The 19,082-nt window shown below is 50.4% G+C and overlaps 1 protein-coding gene across 8 annotated transcripts in view; it reads left to right on the top strand.

Annotated features, from left to right (window-relative positions):
- Positions 1-19,082, top strand: part of MIB2 (MIB E3 ubiquitin protein ligase 2) — a 54,013-nt gene extending 34,931 nt beyond the window's left edge. For 5 of the 8 annotated variants that reach the window (XM_053281294.1, XM_053281301.1, XM_053281296.1 and 2 more), the window contains 15 exons: positions 617-811; positions 1,464-1,606; positions 1,997-2,104; positions 3,976-4,080; positions 7,036-7,198; positions 8,144-8,277; positions 8,857-9,005; positions 9,609-9,765; positions 10,559-10,713; positions 13,750-13,876; positions 14,678-14,905; positions 15,777-15,955; positions 16,510-16,694; positions 17,674-17,739; positions 18,113-19,082. In XM_053281294.1, coding sequence (XP_053137269.1) covers positions 617-811; positions 1,464-1,606; positions 1,997-2,104; positions 3,976-4,080; positions 7,036-7,198; positions 8,144-8,277; positions 8,857-9,005; positions 9,609-9,765; positions 10,559-10,713; positions 13,750-13,876; positions 14,678-14,905; positions 15,777-15,955; positions 16,510-16,694; positions 17,674-17,739; positions 18,113-18,384 — 2,366 coding nt within the window. In that variant the 3' untranslated portion in view covers positions 18,385-19,082. The remainder of the gene's footprint in view (positions 1-616; positions 812-1,463; positions 1,607-1,996; positions 2,105-3,975; positions 4,081-7,035; positions 7,199-8,143; positions 8,278-8,856; positions 9,006-9,608; positions 9,766-10,558; positions 10,714-13,749; positions 13,877-14,677; positions 14,906-15,776; positions 15,956-16,509; positions 16,695-17,673; positions 17,740-18,112) is intronic. The other 3 variants (XM_053281298.1, XM_053281299.1, XM_053281300.1) reach the window with 3 other exon arrangements.

The following is a 19,082-nucleotide window of genomic DNA, read 5'->3' on the forward strand; positions in this document are numbered from 1 at the left end:
GACTCTGTTTAGCTAAGGGGACAAGTCATGCTTGCCACCAGAAGACCAGCTCTCCTCTCCTCTCCTCTGTTTGTACCATAAAGCCTAGAAGTGGTACTGTGTGTGTGTTTTTATTCCCCTCCCCATCAACATTCTGCAGCCTGTTCTGCAAATTCTGCAGTTATGCCAAGTTCAAAGTTGTCTTTATTCTGTCACTGCTGGGCTGTGTTATAAAGACTTTCAGCAGCACTGTGTGTGCATGCTTTATTCCCCTCCTCATCAAAATTCCACAGCAAGACAAGTGGAGTTCTGCGGCCCGAGTTCTGCGGCCCGAGTTCTGCGAACTCTGAAAATTCTGTAGTTGTACAAATCAGGCAGATGTGCATGGTTTCTCATCTTTTACCACATGTTCTCCCATTGTACGCTGTGGGTTATTTTATTTTTTTCGAAGCACATTAATTTGTTCTGTTTCTTCTAATACCCTTCGATTGAACACATAGGAAATATTTCTAAGTCAGAAAGCTGGTGACCGTCGGCACGAACCTGTCCATGAACTTCCAAAGCATTTTCAGGTTCTTGGATTTGTGGATGTCTGTGTACGTGTGTCTGAGTTTCTCTTTCTGCTCCCCCCCATGAGGCGGCGAAGGAAAAACGGGGAGAGTTGTCGATATCCGTGGCTGGGACGTGGAGACGGGGCGGAGCGTGGCCAGCGTGACATGGGCCGACGGCACCACGAATGTCTACCGAGTGGGTCACAAAGGGAAAGTTGACCTGAAATGCATTGCAGAGGCATCTGGGGGTTTTTACTACAAAGAGCATCTACCTAAATTAGGTATGTGTGGGGAACTCTTTCATTGGGGCACTCATGCCTAAGTAGGGTTATCAGACTTGGGAAGTGCTGTCTTGGGAACTGAGGGCAGGCAGACCTGAAACTGTGGGAAACTCCTCTGTTTGGCAGTGTGGAGTAGTGGTTAGGCTGTTTGAGGGCTTAGAAGTCCCAAGTTCAAATCCCCACCCCCTTTGGCTTCGTAGCTCACAAGGCTGACCTTGAACCTGGAGGATATCTTACAGTGCTCACATGTAGTCTCCCATCCAAATGCAAACCAAGGTGAGCCCTGCTTAGCAAAGGAGACAATTCATGCTTGCAACCACAAGACAAATTCTTCTCTTTGGGTGGGCCCAGACTCCATTGCCTTGCCTGTGTCTGGTCCCTTGGTGTGTTTAGATACGGCGTAAGATCTGGGAGTTGAGTTCCACCGTCTCCTAATTGAATGTATGGCGTTTTGAGCCTCAAGATGGGAGGTTTTCTTGGATGGTTCCTTAAAAGACTTAGACAGATCGGGGGGGGGGGGGCGTGGGTTGGTGATGATGCCGGCCTCTTTTTATGCGACCTTCATGGATTATGCATGATGCCGACCTTCTGTCTGGCGTGGAGAGGTTTCCCGTGTGTATCTGGAAGGCAAATGAGGTTATCCATCTTCCAGGTAAGCCGGCTGAGTTGCAGAAGAAGGAGAGCACGGAAAGGCACCCGTTCCAGCACGGGGACAAGGTGAAATGCCTCCTGGACATCGACATCTTGCGAGAAATGCAAGAAGGTCACGGGGGCTGGAATCCTAAAATGGCCGAGGTAGGAGCCAGATCTCTGGCCGTACACATCTGGCTGTTTTTTGGACTACAACTCCCATCATCCCCAGCCATACTGGTCAATAGTCAGGGATGGCGTACGTTGTAGGCCAACGTCTGCAGGAGGGCTGGAGTGGTGCGGCCCAGCTCTGGGGAGAATTCTGCGGCTTGTTCTGTGAATTCTGAAACTGAGTTGATTTCTTCGGTGGGATTCTGCGGATTCTGCCGTGAACACACTAGGTCGCCTTCAGATTGAACACTTGCCGTTTGCATAGGAAAGGGGACTGCAAAATTTTTTTTAAAAAAAATCTGTGTTCCCTGGAAAATCAATTAACCCTAAATTATATTTCGCTAAATCCGGTGTAAAAATGCCTTTCTTTTTGTTGTTTTGCAGTTCATTGGCCAAACGGGGACAGTGCACAGAATCACGGACCGAGGCGACGTCCGTGTCCAGTTCAACAGCGATACCCGTTGGACATTCCACCCAGGAGCTCTTACCAAGGTAGGCGTTGCAGGAAAGATCCCGGAGATGACCTGAAACCCAACGTTAGCAGCTCCGAGGAGGTGCGGGGGAAGCAGGGGCAAGGATTACAGCATCGTTCAGATAGACTATTGTTCAGCTTCTACCTGTTATGGTGGGTCATCCCTGGGTGAAGGCAACCCTTGTAAACCAAAAATGGAGTGGAGATGAGCCATAAGGACGTAAGAAGAGCCCTGCTGGATCAGGCCCAAGGAAGCCCATCGAGTCCAGCATCCTGTTTCACGCAGTGGCCCACCAGACGCCTCTGAGAAGACCACAGGCAGGAGTAGAGGCCATGTCCTCTCTCCTGCTGATGCTCCCCTGCAACTGGGATTTCGAGGCATCTTGTCTCTGAGGCTGGAACTGGTCTATAGCCCTCAGACTAGTAGCCATTGATAGACCTCTCCTCTGTGAATTGATCTACCTCCCCTCCCCTCTTAAAGCCATCCAGACTCTTGGCTATCACCACATCTTGTGGCCGGAGTTCCATAGGTGGATTATGCGTTGTGTGGAAAAAGTACTTCCTTCCGTCATTCCAAAATTTCCTGGCCATCGGTTCCATGGGATGACCCCTGGTTCTAGTGCTCAGCGAGAGGGAGAAGAATTTCTCTCTCTCTCAACGTTCTCCACACCATGCATGATTCTGTAGACCTCGATCATGTCCCCCCTCAAACGCAGCCGTTGCTAAGTTTGTATTTCAGTGAAAGCCCCAAAGTTGACTCTTACCTACATTTGTGTGTGAATGTCCGTTCACCCGGACAAATGTGGTATAAAATGTCGGCGATTCACCTATTCATGTAGACTGTTGCCTAAATGAAACTGTCGGCGTTTGCTGGCATGTGCCTGAAAAGTGAGGAAATAGATCCAGTCCATGAGACACTCACAAACGCTGGCCATCAGTACTAGGGATGTGCACGGAACCGGTTCGAAGGCCCTTTATGGGCCTCCAAACTGGTTCGAACAACCGACGCTTTGGCTGGTTCGAAGGTGGGGGGCATACCTACCCCTGCCGTCGCGTTTCCTCTGCCAGCACTCAGTTTAAAAAGTGTCGGGGCGGTAGTGTACCTCCCTGCCACTCTGGTGTCGTCCTTGTCCAGAAGTACCCGGCACGTGTGCGCACATGTGAACGTGTGCAGGAAGGAAACACGGCAGGAGGGGTAAGGGCATTCTCCCCCACCCTTAAAATATATGCCCCCCGCCTTTGAACAGGCCAAACTGCCGGCCGTTCGAACTGGTTCAGAGGCCCATAAAGGCCCATATGTGTTCGCATCCCTTTATTTATCCATATCCCCAAAGGATTTGGGTAGAATTGCAATCATGTTAGCACAGAGCAAAGGGTCATGGTCGGGGTAAGAAGGAGCAAATGGTTGACCTCTATCCATGGAGTAATCTTTGGAGGATGTTCCTGAGACATCTGAAATAAGAACGTAGATAGCTGCCATAGACTGAGTCAGACCATTGGTCCGTCTAGCTCAGTGTTGTCTACACTGACTGGAAGCGGCTCTCCAAGGTTTCAGGCAGGAGTCTCTCCCAGCCCTCCCTGGAGAAGCCGCCAGGGAATGAACCTGGGGCCTAGATGTTCTTCTATGGCCCCATAGCCTAAGGGGAATATGTTACAGTACTCACATATATTCTCCCATCCAAATGCAAACCAAGGCAGACTCTGCTTAGCAAAGGGGACAATTCAAGACAGGACTTCTCCCTGCACCTCCTCGGCTGACCCTTTCCGAACTTAGTTGTGTTAGTGTCATAAGCTTTCTTTCTCTCTCTTTTTCCTTTCTGTTGTTCTGTTTCCTTCCCGCACGGACCAAAGAGAAGGAGAAAAAAAGCCTCTGATTTTCTTTTTCTTGTAGCTCAACACCTTTTGGGTTGGTGATGTTGTCCGAGTGATAGATGATATGGAGACAGTCAAGCAGTTGCAAGCTGGTCATGGGGATTGGACAGATGAAATGGCCCTTGTGAGTTGGCTTCTATTCCGAGACAGTGCAGTAACTTATAACCTCCGCTCCATTTTTGTTTTTTCCTGGTGTGTTTTCACGTTTTAACACTGGGTTGGCAATTCATTGGATGAACAGGGGCCTTGTTTGGAACAGGGCAAGGACTGGATCCTTTTCTAGGCCAAGCTGGGGACCTGGGAGGGTTTTTTCCTGGTGTGTTTTATTCAGTTTTGTATTGAATATACAAAAAACCTTAGACAAATCCGTGAGGAAAGGGTTCAGGACCATGGATAGCTCTGAACAGAGTCACAGAAGAGGGGTGTTGCTCGGAGAGGAGAGGGTTCAGGACCCTGGATAGCTCCAAGCAGGGACATAGGAAAGCTGGACAGAGCAATAAAAGAGGGGTGTCGCTCCAGCCGCTGTGAGGGGAAACGGTTCAGGACCCTGGATAGCTCCAAGCAGGGACATAGGAAAGCTGGGTAGAGCAATAAAAGAGGAGTGTCGCTCCAGCCACTGTAAGGGGAAATGGTTCAGGACTCTGGATAGCTCCAAGCAGGGATATAGGAAAGCTGGGTAGAGCAATAAAAGAGGGGTGTCTTTTGGATAGCTCTGAGCAGGGACACAGGAGAGCTGGGTGCAGCAACAGAAGAGGGGTGTTCCACCGGCAGCTGCTTGGAACGGACTGCTGATTTTTTTATCGCTGCTGCCCAGTCAGAGTGAATTGGCTTCTCCCCTTCCCTGAGAAAGGCTCTATCACTTAAGGGGCTGTGCCCAGTTTTAGCATACTATTGAAAACAGCATGGCTTCGGAAGAACTTCGAGATGTCAACTTGCAAAAATATGTTGCCATCTCCCATTGTGGGCCGAGGTCCTGGAAGCTGGAAAGCACATATGCATTTGCATGCATTCGTAACCCTGATATAAAGCAAGCGTGCACATAAAGTTCAGGGCTCTTCATTGTGAGGCCTGGCCAAAGTGTGGCTCCATTGTTGGGCCTGTGTGAAGCGTGGGCCAAAGCTGAATCCTCCGCACAGTCCCCATGGAAACATGCAGGGATGACCATTCCCACCGTGGTTTGCTCAGCATCAGGGGGAGGTTCCTTTAAGGGAAACGGAGCCCTCTTGAGCCCCTGCGCCCTCTTGAAAGGTATGCATGGACTGCAGGGAAGTGTAGTCCTTCCCAATGCTTTCCCCATAGAGTTCTTGAGAGAGGGTTCCGTCTCTCTTAAAGGGCCCCCCCCCAGCACTGAGAATAGCGCAGGGCTTTGGGGAGGTCAGTACACCCTGGGAAATTGCTTTCCCGTTGAAGGTGTCTCCCCCTCCCCCCCAAAAGGCCCCCGCTTGAAGAACAGTGAAGATCACTGCAGTAGTTATTTCCTTGGAGTTGCCGGTCGGTTGGTTTGACCTGCCCCGTATTATGAAGGCCCATTCGATTTGATTAGATACAATATATATATCCTATTTATGACATTAAATTTTTCCTGTTCCTGGAGACTCGGGGTCTCTTTTGTTGCACTGCGTGGAGACGACATGCAAAGAAACTGGATCGGATCGAATGTCCGTCTAGCCCAGCATCCTGTTTCCAATAGGGAACAGCTGGATGCCCATGGGCATCTCCCGTGTATAGTATAAAGGAAGCGGACTTCTTTTCTTTGCTGACTCCAGGATTCAGAGGTATACTGTTGCTGGATGTGGAGGATCCATTATTAAGAACATAAGAAAAGCCCCCCTGGATCAGGCCAAAGGTCCATCCGGGCCAGCATTCAGCTGCTAACTGGGTCAATCTAGGAAGCCCTCAAGCGGAGAACAGAGGGCAGTGTTCCCTCTGGGCTACAGAGCTAAAAGATAAATTCTTGATGGGCACTCTAATCCAAGCCGGCACAACTTTAGCCCTCCTTCAGATCTTGGACTACAGCTCCCATCATCCCTGACTAGTGGCCCCTGGGGATGATAGGAGTTGTAATCTAAAAACAGCTGGAGAAACAAAATTGTGCAGCCCTGGCCTGAGCTTTGCGTATAGATTATATGTATGCAAGGCCACTGTGGCAGGGGACGATGGGAGTTGTAGTTACACATCTGAGAACTCAAGTTTGGGGAACTCCTGGGTTGATCTGTTTAAGAATTTCCTCATGCACAGATGACTTATCCAGAAAGAAAGAGAGTGTGTGTGTGTGTGTGTGTGTGTGAACGGGAGAAAAACACACTTGCTTGTATTCGTATGGCCATTTATCCAGATTGAATAATGGATTGATCTGGTTAGAAACATGTACAGTTTAATCAAGTAAGACTGTTTTAATCTGGTGAGAGTCCTGATAGGGAAGCATTGAAAAACATAATAGATCTCCCCATCCCACACACAGAGTTTCACAGCCTTCCTCTCCAGGTTAATAATTTCTTGGAAAAATACACAAACACACACGACTTTTCTTCCACCTCCTGAATCTGCAAAGCCAACAGTCTGATCTGTCCAAGATACGCAGGAGGATTCAGTGTGGGGTAGTGGTTAGAGCGCTGCTTAGAGTGGCTAGAGGTTCAAACCCCATGTCGGATCACTGGGTGATGTGGAAACGGTCATTTTCTCTGGGCCTAGCCTGCCGCATTAGGCTGGTTGTGGGGATCAAATTATGGCAAGGGGTGATGGGAGTTGTAGTCTTTGTGAGCCACCCCAGCAGGGTCGCACCGGAGGGGTGGGATACAAATATTTTGAATAAATTAATAATAATTTTTCAATGGGGACGTGGGGGGGCGGGGAGAGAACCCCTTTTTGCCACCGAGAGCTCCTTAGAAGAAAGGTGGGATAAACATGTAATTAATAATGGACCTGAAAAGAAGCTCATTTTAAGGTGTTTTTTTTTAAAGCATCCATTTGATGTCTTGGAATCTGCCCTTTCCCCTCAATTGGGAGAATGAATATCCCCCCCCCGCCCCCTCCATCTCAGTTCCCTTTCTTCTGAACCGGACATCCCTTTCTGTTCTAGACTCTGGGGCACATCGGGAAAGTGATCAAGGTCTTTGGAGACGGGGATCTGCGGGTGTCTTTCGCGGGCCAATCCTGGACCTTCAACCCTGCCTGCTTGACAGCCTACCAGCGGGAAGAGGATGCGAACCTCATGACCATCGAGGACGCCAAGGAATCGAAAAGTGAGAACGGAATGGGGAAGTGGTACCCGGGCCTTGCTAAGGCCTCTGCAAAACGGCCTTCTGATGCTGTCCTCGGGAAGTTCCTCCATTTGGACTTCTCCGCAGAGGCAATTGCTGAATACATTGAGAGTTTATCCCGGCAGTTTGGAACCTTGACTGCCCAAATGTTCAGTCATCATACTGCCTCTGAACGTGGGATTTGCAAGGCTTGTCCTTCACCAGCAAGGCTCGTTCTTCTGTTTACTTAGTAATTAAATCTTTAATCAGGGTGTGTGTGTGTGTGTGTGTGTGTGTGTGTGTGTGTGTGTGTGTGTGTGTGTGTGTGTAAATAAGAGAGAGGGGGGGGAGAGATTGGATAGGGATGTGCATAAATAAATTTTTCAGATTCTATTTTCATTCAAATCACATTTGCCCAAAACAGGCCGATTTGAATCGATTTGACTTATTTTTGGTGCCTTTTTTGGACCAATCAGGGCACCTGGATGGTTTTTAAAAGCTGCCCAAATGTCCCTAAACTGTCGTCGAATTGATTCGCGTTTGAATCTGGCCGATTAGATTCAAATTGAATGACCCTTTTTACGGGTGATTGGATTCGCGTTCGAATGAGCCAGATTCGAGTCGAATCGATTCAAACTGGAATCGATTCACATATCCCTCATATTGGGATTGTAGCAGGAGAAGTTTAACCCTTTGCCCCGGCACAGTTCTGTTCAGGATTAGGCCCCTGTGCAGCTGCCGTTCGCCCCAGCAGGAAAAGCCTCTTTCGGCGCATTTGCTCTTAACGTCAAAAATGCAAACTTGCACATCTAGACGATTTGGCACCATTTTGGCCACGACCCTTTCCCGCAACCTGTGTCCCATTGTGACTACTTCAAGAGTGTGGAGCGTCCTTCCTGTTGTCGTCTTGCTATAGTAACTGGAGTCCATTTCTCATCCTCCTGGCAGACACGTTACTCACCGTGCTGGGAAGATTGCTCTCGCAGAAAATGGAGTCGGATACTCCTGGCCGCTTGGTCATCGAGGCCGCACACGGAAACGTCTCCAAGGTCCGGGATCTGGTTCAGAAATTCCCAGACAAGGCAAGTCCCTCCGAGGTGCAGTGGAAGAGCTTGCGGGGAAATTGCCCCCCGCCCCACAACCCAGGCTGGGTTCACACGTGCGCACATGTGTTTTCCTTCAGCACTACCATTGAGTGATAGCTCGTGCGGCATCTGGCCTCGTAGGTCACACGGTAAAGGCACACAACCAACAATCAGGAGTGCGGCCAGCTCAGGATGATGATGATGATAAATAAACTTTGTTAGCTGCCCCATAACAAATTGTTTTCCGAGTGGCTCGCAGCTCTCCAAGGTTTCAGGCAGGAGTCTTTCCCAGCCCTACCTGGAGATGCTGCCAGGGATTGAACCTGGGATCTTCTGCATGCAAAGCAAATGCTCTGCCACTGAGCTGTGGATGCACCTGATAAACATATGATGCTGCTTATTGAGTCAGACCCTCGTTTGATCCAGCTCAGCATTGTCTAGACTAAACGGCAGCAGCTCTCCGAGGTTCCAGGCAGGCGTCTCGCCCAGCCCTACCTGGAGATGCTGCCGGGGATGGAACCTGGGGCCTTCTCTATGCAAAGCACTGAGCTACAGTCTCTCTCCTTCTCTCAACAGGTTGACACCAAAAACCAGGGCAGGACAGCTCTGCAGGTGGCCTCTTACCTGGGCCAGGTGGAAATCGTAAAGATCTTGTTACAGGCCCACGCCAACATCAATTTGCGGGATGAGGAAGGCGATTCGGCTCTCCATTATGTCGCTTTTGGGTAGGCTGTGCTGCTGCTTCTTCCGGCCGCATGGATCGTATTCCTTCTTATAAGCCCCTCGTCTCCCTGGCTGCATTCACAGTGTGTGTTTTGGGAGATTCCCAGTTTTTTAAATTTTTATTTTGACGTTGTCATGTCGTTGGGGACCTTCCTTTACACAAGGGAGAAATGATATCACTTCTAATCGGAGGTGATGCATTGCGGTCCATTAAGGTTTTTCAAAAGCCTCTTGTCATCGTAAGGGAGGGAGCTGCCAGACGGAGCCAGGCCCTTCGTCCCTCTCGCTCAGGATTGTCTGCACTGACTGGCAGCGGTTCTCCAAGGTTTCATGCAGGAGCCTTTTTCTCAGCCCTTTCTGCAGATGCTGCCAGGGATTGATAGTGGGATTGTCCCGCGTACAAAGCGGAGAGCGGGATCGTCCCGCATGCAAATTTAGATACAAAGCGGGCCCCATCCCCAAGGGGTATATCTTACAGCGCTCCCGTGTGGTCACCCATCCAAGTCCAAACCAGGGCAGACCCTGCTTAGCAAAGGGTCGCTTTCGCGCTCGCTGCCACAAGACCAGCCGGTGACTCCCCCCCCCCCCCCCCGGACTTCCCATAGAAACCAAGTGGAAGTTGCCCGTCTGCTCCTCGGCAAAGGCGCCAACCCCGATCTTCTGAACAACGCCAAGTGCACAGCCCTCTACGTCGCGGTTAGCAAGGGCTTCACAGAGGTCGCCCAGGCCTTGTGCGAACACAACTGTGACGTCAACCTGCCGGTGGGTTGTGTGTGTGAATCTCAGGGAAAGTTTAGGGGAGTGTGTGTGGCATTGCGGTGTGTGTGCGGGGCAGCTCTTATGTCGGAGAGACAGCGTGGTGTAGTGGTTAGAGTGTTGAGCTAGGCTCCGGAAGACCCGAGTTCAGATCTCGGTTCAGCCATTAAACTCACTGGGGGGGCTCTGGGCCAGCCGCTTTGCTCCCGGCCTAACCGACCTCGCAGGGTGGTTGTGAGGATAAACATAACCATATAAACCACTCTGGGGAGAGAGCCGGATGTAAATGCGAGACTTATACAGTTGGTTGCATAAATGCAAATTAATGGTATAAATGCAATCAATAAATGGCATCTCGCACTCTTGCTAGGAAACTGTTTGCTATTGATTCCGGGCATTTAGCTCAGGATTGTCTACACTGATTGGCAGCAGCAACCCAGGGTTCAAGCAAGAGTCTTTCCCAGCCCTACCTGGAGATGCTGCCAGGGACTGAACGTAGGACCTTCTGTGTTCAAAACAGGGGCTCTCCCACTGAGCTAAGGATGTTCCCCCCAATGAACACGTGAAGCTGCCAAACTGAGTCTGACTCTTGGTCCAACTAACTCAGCATTGTCTGCACTGACTGGCAGCAGCTTTCAGGATTTTCAGGCAGGGGTCTTTCCCGGCCTTCCCTGAAGATGCCACCAGGGACTGAACCTGAGCTACGGTCCTTCATAGCAGGATGGATGCATGAATCTTGCATCTGGCTGAACCCCCACGCAGCTTTGAACTGTGTCCCATTTGGGCCTCTTTCCTCCAGGATTCGTTGGGCGACACCCCCCTCCATTACGCCATCACGGCCGACTGCAGATCCCTCATCGAGACCCTCACCGAAGTCCCCAACATTGATTTTACCCTCCAGAACCAGCAAGGCTTCAACCTTCTGCAGCACGCGGCGCTCAAGGGGAACCAATTGTAAGCTGATCAATAAGACAGGATTTGAAAATTTAAAAGGGTTGTGGGGAAGTGAAGAGCCTTGACGAGATATGGGCGTCCCTTTTTACAATCATGTGATCATTTAGCCCGGGTGATTGCCTCCCCTTTGGGGTTGGCTGTGCTGTCAGGCCACGGAATGCTCATGAACATTCTAACTGCTCACGAGACGAATGGAAGCGTTAGGCCGTCGGCAAACGGATGGTGTTTTTGTGAGGCAGGAAAGAGGCCGGTCTTCCTTACAGAGGCATTGCTTTTCTGGCGTAGGGGCAGAGATGCTGTATGCTGTTGAAAGGCCGGGGAAGGGAGGGTCAGTGGAGTTTTGGGTGATCAAATCATGTTGGTTGTTTGAGTGTGGGTTTGAATGTAAACGTATGGGCGAGTGGGGTTTGTATGCCACCTTGGGAAATTGACTGGAAGAGCAGCATGGGAAAAAAAACCAGCCACGGAAGGGAAGATCTAGGGGAAATGGGTTAAGGCTTTATATACGGAGGTAGGAAACTGCCTTGTACTGAGTCAAACCCTTGGTCCGTCTAGCTGAGCACAGTCTGCACAGACTGGCAGCAACTTTTCCAATGTTATAATCAGGAGTCTCTCCCAGCCCTGGAGATGCCAGGGAGTGAACCTGGGACCTTCTGTATGCAAGCCTGCAGGGGCTCTTCCCAGAGCAGTCCCACCCCCCTGAGGGGAATATCTTCCAGTGCTCACACATGTAGTCTCCCATCCAAATGCCAACCAGGGTGGACCCTGCTTAGCAGAGGGGGCAATTCATGCTTGCTACCGCAAGACCAGCTCTCCTCCCATAACAGGGACTTCTTGCCTTGCTTGTTCAGAACCATAGAGAGGAGAGCTGGTCTTGTGGTAGCAGGCGTGACTTGTCCCTTTAGCTAAGCAGGGTCCACCCTGGTTGCATATGATTGGGAGACTTGATGTGTGAGCACTGGAAGAGATTCCCCTCAGGGGATGGAGCCGCTCTGGGAAGGGCAGCTAGGTTCCAAGTTCCCTCCCTGGCAGCATCTCCAAGATAGGGCTAAGAGAGATTTGTGCATGCAACCTTGGAGAAGCCGCTGCCAGTCTGGGTAGACAATACTGAGCTAGATGGACCAAGGGTCTGACTCAGTATATGGCAGCTTCCTATGTTCCTATAGCATGGAGCCAGGCGAGGTGTTCCAGAACTAAGTGTCACAGTTCATTTTTGCTTTGGCGAGGTGCGCCTATTTGATTTGCATCCCAAGGAAAATTAGGCATCTTGCTTTCTCTGGGCAGGATGGTGGAATATACAATCTGGCCACATGGGGGCACCAATTGCAAGGAAGCCTCCCCATAGGACAGGCCTGCGGAACCTGGGCGCTCCAGATGTTGGACTACAATGCCCATCATCCCTCGTAGTTGAGGCTGGGGATGATGGGAGGTGTAGTCCAGAAAACTAGCCGGAGGGCAAAAGTTGTGCAGCCTTGACCGTCGGAGAAGGATTTGAGGAAGAGAGGGGGAAATAATCAGCTTTGGACTGAATCCTGTCAGAAATAGATGATATAAACCACCTGTGAAATTTCTCTCCTCTTGAGCGGGATTGCTGGCCCTCTCCATCCCCAGCATAGCATCCCTCCAGTGGTTGCTGTTGGTGTCTATCTTATGTTTCTTTTTTAGACTGTGAGGCCTCTTCAGACAGAGAGCCATTTTAGATAGATGGATATATGAATGGCTAGGTGGATGGATTAAGTGCCGTCAACTCCTAGCGACCACACAGATCGATTCTCTCCAGGATGATCTCTATTCCACTTGGCCTTGAAGGTCTCTCAGTGGTACATTCATTGCTGTTGTAATCGAGTCCATCCACCTTGCTGCTGGTCGTCCTCTTCTTCTCTTTCCTCCAACTTTCCCCAGCATGATGGACTTCTCAAGGGAGCTGGGTTTTCACATAATGTGTCCAAAGTATAATAGTTTGAGCCTGGTCATTTGTGCCTCTAGTGAGAATCCTGGATTGATTTGTTCTTTTCTATGATCCATTTGTTTGTTTTCCTGGCTGTCCATGGTCTCCTCAAAGGTCTTCTCCAGCACCCAAGTTCAAAAGCGACAGTACTTTTCCTATCTTGCTTCTTCAAAGTCCAGCTTCTGCATCCATAGAGTGTCACGGGGAAAACCACTCTCTCGATGATTCTAATCTTTGTAGGTGTAGACAACACGGCATCTAAATATCCTTTCCAAGGCCTTCATTGCAACCCTACCGAGTGCTAGTCTGCGGCATCTTTCTTGACTGCTGGATCCTTGACTGTTGATGGCTGATCCTAAAAGGCAGAAGCTATCCACCACTTCAACTGCTTCATTATCGGTTCTAAGGCTGGTTGCCGTACCCGTTAACATATAAATCCATGTAAACCGCTTTGGGAACTTTGGATGAAAAGCAGTATATAAATCTTCATTGTATTCTCAAAACCAATGTTGCTCTCCCCCTGCTAAATATGAGAGAGCCCCCGCTTGGAAAGGGTGGTATCAAATGTTTAATAATAAAATAAAGAAAGAAAGAATCATAAAATAAATAATAAAATAAAGGGTGCCTCTTTGCCCTGTTCGTATGGGTCTGTTGTCTGGGATGCAGATATGGTTTCATGAAAGTGGAGTGGAGTGAGTGAGAAACTGCTTCCTCCAGCGCAGCGAGGGGCTGTTAAGCCCCTGCTTGCGAAGAATTTATTAGCTCGTAAACAGGGACAGGGTGCCCTGAAAGAGTCAGACTGCTGAGTCACCAGAGGATTAATGTTTCTTACCAGCCTTCTTAAAATAAAATAAAAATTTAACGAGAAACCCAGGGAGGCCTGATCTCCTCCTCCTAATTCAATTTTTGAGATGAATGGGGCCCTTCTACGTTTTCGTGACTGCCCGTCCATGTCGGTCATTGTCCGGGACATTAATAACCGCTGAGCAGTCCTCTGCTTATTAAAAGTTTGCACTTCGGTGTGGATGATGCCTGAGACTTGGTTTTCTCTCTCGTTCTCGGTTCGGATCTTTTCCTTCTCCTGCCAGAGCCATCAAGAAGATCTTGGCGAGAGCCCGGCAGCTGGTGGACGCCAAGAAAGAGGACGGCTTCACCGCGCTGCACCTGGCAGCCCTCAACAACCACAAAGAAGTGGCAGATATCTTAATCAAAGAGGTACCAGACAGGGGTCGGACGTCCGCTTCGGATCCGAGTCTTTGGATCGGCTGCAGGAACAGAGGGAGGGCTTACAGTCCTCTCCAGCTTGGACTTTAATCCAGACTGGAGGAGGGCTTTTGGAGTCGTAACACTCGCCTCGTATCGTGGCAAGCATTATGAGTCCGCCTGAACTTTAATCGAGACTGGAAGAGAGCTTTGGGGATTGTAACACTTGCCTCGTATCGTGGCAAGCATTACGAGTCCGCCTGAACTTTAATCGAGACTGGAAGAGAGCTTTGGGGATTGTAACACTTGCCTTGTATCGTGGTGAGCCTTACGAATCTGCCTGAACCTGTGTTCCTGGCTGTGCTTGGAGAATGTTTGAATCCACTGCAGGCATGGAGGGAGGGAAAACCTAAGTGCTTCTCCAGCTTGGAGTTTAATCCAGACAGGAAGAGAGCTTTCAGAGTCGTATCGCTCGCCTCGTATTACGGCGAGCATTACGGGTCCACCGGAATTTGGGTTCCCAGCTGTGCTTGGAGAATGTTTGGATCTACTTCAGGAATGGAGAGAGGGCTTGAATTCCTCTCCAGCTTGGAGTTTAATCCAGACGGGAAGAGAGCGTTCAGAGTCGTATTGCTCGCCTCGTATTGTGGCAAGCATTTCAAGTCCACCTGAATTTACATACCCAGCTGTGTTTGGTGAATGTGTAAATCCGCTGTTAGTCCCAATAACTGCTACCTTAATATCGATGAAGATACTTAAATCGGCCAATAAACCCCAACCTTTTCCTCCGCCTGACTCCAACTCTCATTTCAGGGCCGCTGCGACATCAACCTCAAGAACAACCGCAACCAGACACCCCTACACCTCGCAGTTACGCAGGGTCACATGGAGATGGTGCAACTGCTGGTTAGCAAGGGGTGTGACGTCAACGCTGAAGACGAGGACGGTGACACAGCCATGCACATCGTCCTGGAAAGGCAGAATCTCATGCTGATCCTGGCCGCAGAACAGCAAGACGGAGAGGAGAGCCTTTTCTCAAAAGTGAGTGAGATTAGGTTCATCATTTGGATAGCTGGCATAGGCCCTGTACCATGGCCGCAAGAGCTGGTGTTTAAGGGCAGAGTGGTGTAGTGGTTAGGGTGTTGGGGAGGCCTAAATATTCTATCTCTCTAGATTTTTAAATACCACTTTTCTTCCAAAAATTGGAACTCAAGGCGGTGTACAGTAGGAACATAGGAAGCTGTCTTGGTCCATCTCACTCAGTATTGTCTACACTGACTGGCAGCAGCTCTCCAGGTCTCTCCCAGCCCTACCTGGAAAGGCTGCCAGGGAGTGAACCTGGGACCTTCTGCATGCAAGCAGGCAGATGCTCTTCCACTGAGTTCAGCAGAGGGTTAAGTTCACTTTAACCCATTGGTTCCAGTGGCAAAAGCATATCCTACTATGCTAGACTGTGGCCAGTAAGTTCAAAAAAGGAATGGGACACAGGGGGGAAAGATGTGGTGTCCATCAATGATGTCACCAAAATATCCAGCCCGTAATGTGCATGCAATCCTATCCCATCCCCTAAGGGGAAGATCTTCCAGTGCTCACCCATGTCGTCTCCCATCCAAATGCAAACCAGGGTGGGCCCTGCTGAGCAAAGCGGGGGCCGGACAATGCATGCATGCATGCTACCCCCAGACCAGCTCTCCTCCCCACTATAAAAAGCGGCCATTTGAAATCATCACTTTCAACTTTGCAGGGAATGAGGTTGTCATTTTCACTGCCTGTTCTTATTAAAATAGGCAAGGGGTGTGTGTGTGTGTGTGTGTGTGTGTGTGTGTGTCCCACTTGCACCACACGGACAGGATGCTGTCCAGCTCTGTGGCCTCCTGTCACTCTTCCTCGCCTTCTCCGTCCGCCATTTTAGCTCCAGGCCTCCGGTTTCCTTGGCAACGTCGAGCTGAACGTAGGGGCCGCCATTGCGTGCTACCTGGCCCAGGAAGGGGCGGACATCCATTACGCCAATCACAGGGGCAAGTCGCCCCTAGACCTCGTCGTGGATGGGAGCATCGTGCAGCTGATCAAGAACTTCTCGCAGAAATACAGGTAGGCCCATCCACTGCCCCGTTGGCCGCCATCTTCACTTTGGCTCTGGAAACCCGGACGGTGGTGGGCTCCCTCGCCGAAACTCGCCATGCACGTCCTAAGGGAGCCTGCTCGTGTGTAAGGACCCCGGGAGGTGTCACCTCAGAAACGGCCATTTTGGAGAACGCCATCAACTCGCATCTTTCTTACGGTCATCGACCCGGAGACGTCGCAAGAAACCGTGCCCCGAGCACTGCAGAACAATCTATATTGAGCTAACTCGGGAGTTCCTGACCGGTGGTGCTCCAGGTGTTGGTGGACTACAACTCCCATCATGCCCTGCCGTGATGTTGAAGCCGGGGTGATGAGAGTTGTAGTTTAGCGACGTCTGGAGCGCCACAGGCAGATTCATATAGGCGAATGCGGTCCAACAGGTACCCCGGCCCCAAGCCAACGGTTGACCATTGCCGTCTCCCGCGCAGTATGAGATGATGGGTTTCAGCATCATATATTTATTCATTCATTCATTCATTCATTCTCTCTCTCTCTCTCTCTCTGTCATTGGGCGGCTCTAGAGACCAGCAAGACTCTTCAGAAAGCGCCGCCGTCACGTGCAGCTTGCGAAGAGTCCACACCACCCCCAATACCATGACGAACCTCAGCGTGGCCAAGGTAGCCACCCCTTCCGAGTGCCTGGTCTGCTCCGAACTGGCATTGCTGGTCCACTTCTCTCCCTGCCAGCACAGCATCGTCTGCGAAGGTATTGACTTGCTTCGAGAGATCGATACAGTCGTCCCTCGACAACTGCGGTTTTCCCAGCTGCGGATTTGAGTATCCGCGGCTGGGAACGTGAGATTTCCCCCCACCCACTGCGACTTGACTATTAGCGTTTTGGCGAGGCTTTTTTTTTTTTTAATGGCTGGTTTTTCTGGGTTTGGGGGGGTCATTTATAGGGGTTGGGGTCATTTCTGGGGATCGGGGGTCACTTTTGGTGGTTTGGGGGTCAGTTTCTTTTACAACTGACACTTTTCGGTAGCGGCATAGCAGGAAGGGTGGCGAGAGCTCTGCCCGAAGAGTGCCTTAAACAGGCCCACCTTCCAAATGATGCAGATCGGGCTGATTTATTATTATTATTATTATTATTATTATTATTATTATTATTATTTATTTACATTTATATCCCGCTCTTCCTCCAAGGAGCCCAGAGCGGTGTACTACAAACTTGAGTTTCTCTTTCACAACAACCCTGTGATGTAGGTTAGGCTGAGAGAGAAGTGACTGGCCCAGAGTCACCCAGCTAGTTTCATGGCTGAATGGGGATTTGAACTCGGATCTCCCCGGACCTAGTCCAGCACTCTAACCACTACACCACGCTGGCTCATTTGGTCCCGATTTGGGCCTCTGCACATGTGCACGCACGCACAGAGGAACAAAACTTTAATTCCCCCCCCCAGCCCTTTAAAACTTAATCCACCAATCGGGGCAATTTTCGGGGGTTAGGGGGCATTTTTTTCTGCTTTTTCTGCTTAAAAAAAAAAAAATTAATAGGAGGGCTATTCTTATGTTTCTATGTTCACGGCACTTGTTCATTGGGAGGTGAAATTCTCTAACTAAAGCAGGGTGAGGCAGACGCGGAATCAAACGAGACGGGCAGCCGTCGTAACAAATGATTCTGTGTCCGTTCTGACTCTGTGATTCTGTGATTCTCAAATGATTCTGTGTCTGTTCTGACTCTCTAGAGTGCTCCAGGAGAATGAAGAAGTGCATCAAATGCCAAGTGACCATAACCAAGAAGGTTAAACAAGGTAAGCCGAAAAGGAGTGAATTCCATGCTCGGGGTCATTAGGAAAGGGATTGGAAATAAAAATGCCAATACAGGAGGACCTCGGTATTCACGGGGCATTCCGTTCTGAGCGAATGCCATGGATCCCGGAATCATCATGGATACTGAGGCATTAAGTCAATGGGATCGTGGGGGTTAGGTTCCGAAGGGCATGGGAAATTTCAAAGAAAGGGGCAAAAAGCAGGAAAAAACCCAAATAAAGCATTTATTTAAATTTTTATTTATGGTTCAATGTATACCCCGCCTTTCGTTAAGAAAACCCCAAGGCGGCTGATCCAGCAGGGCTGTTCTTACGTTTTCGTGTTCTTGTGTTTTTTTTGTCTCCGCTGGCCTAGGGACTAATCCCCCCACTGTTTGCTCCCCAGACAGCACGGAGGTGGAGTGCAGCCCCGGTTCGGAGCCCACGGACCAGCAGAAGCTGATGGAGGAGCTCCAGAACCGCTACCGGCAGATGGAGGAGCGCATCACCTGCCCCATCTGCATCGACCACCAGATCAAAGTGGTCTTCCAGTGCGGGCACGGCTCCTGCCTCGAGTGCAGCTCGGCCCTCTCCGTGTGCCCCATCTGCCGGCAGACCATCCGCGAGAGGATCCACATCTTTGTTTGAGGACGGCTCTCCGCCCACTATGCCGCGCAGCCGCCGCCGCCGCCCCCTTCAGACTCCTCCTCCTTGGACTTCCATGCGTGTGTTTTGCTTCGTTATGAGGCTCGTGGCTGGCCTAGTGTGTTCCTAAATGCCCGCCAAGGAACATGGGGTGGCCGGGGAAAGGAGGGGATACCTAGCTTTAGCCGAGCAAGGAACCACAGGCCCTATTTTGCTTTCTTCTTCTTTTTTTTTTTTTCTGGACAACCAGACTGGCCCATAGAAGTGACCCCTTTGGGCTGAGTACGGAAGCCCGACGGGGACGAAAAAAAAAAAAATTGGGTACGGAGGCGGCATTGTGCCAGCGGCATGCATTGCTTTGTATTTTTCACCGCCTTATCCGCTTTAGAAAAGAAGGGGATACTACCCACTCCGTTTTTGTGGGGGAAGCAATACTCTTGCACTTTAACAGGCAGGGTGTCGCCAGGCCCCGCCCTTCCTGCAGAGGGGGGCGGGGCCGGCGAGAGCATACGTGGGCGACCCAACCGTTTTTGCGTTCAGAGGTTGCGGGCTGCCGTCCGGCTCCGATGGGAGAAGTGGAGACGGACAGAGACTGGGTGTGCGTGCACGCGTGTGTGTGTGCGTGTGCACGCGTGTGCCTTCGAGGTAAAGTAGTGAACGTTGACCGGCAAAAAAATATATATAACATGGCAGCAGAAGTA

This window comes from Hemicordylus capensis, chromosome 16 (genome assembly GCF_027244095.1).
Source record: "Hemicordylus capensis ecotype Gifberg chromosome 16, rHemCap1.1.pri, whole genome shotgun sequence".
Lineage (NCBI taxonomy): Eukaryota > Metazoa > Chordata > Lepidosauria > Squamata > Cordylidae > Hemicordylus > Hemicordylus capensis.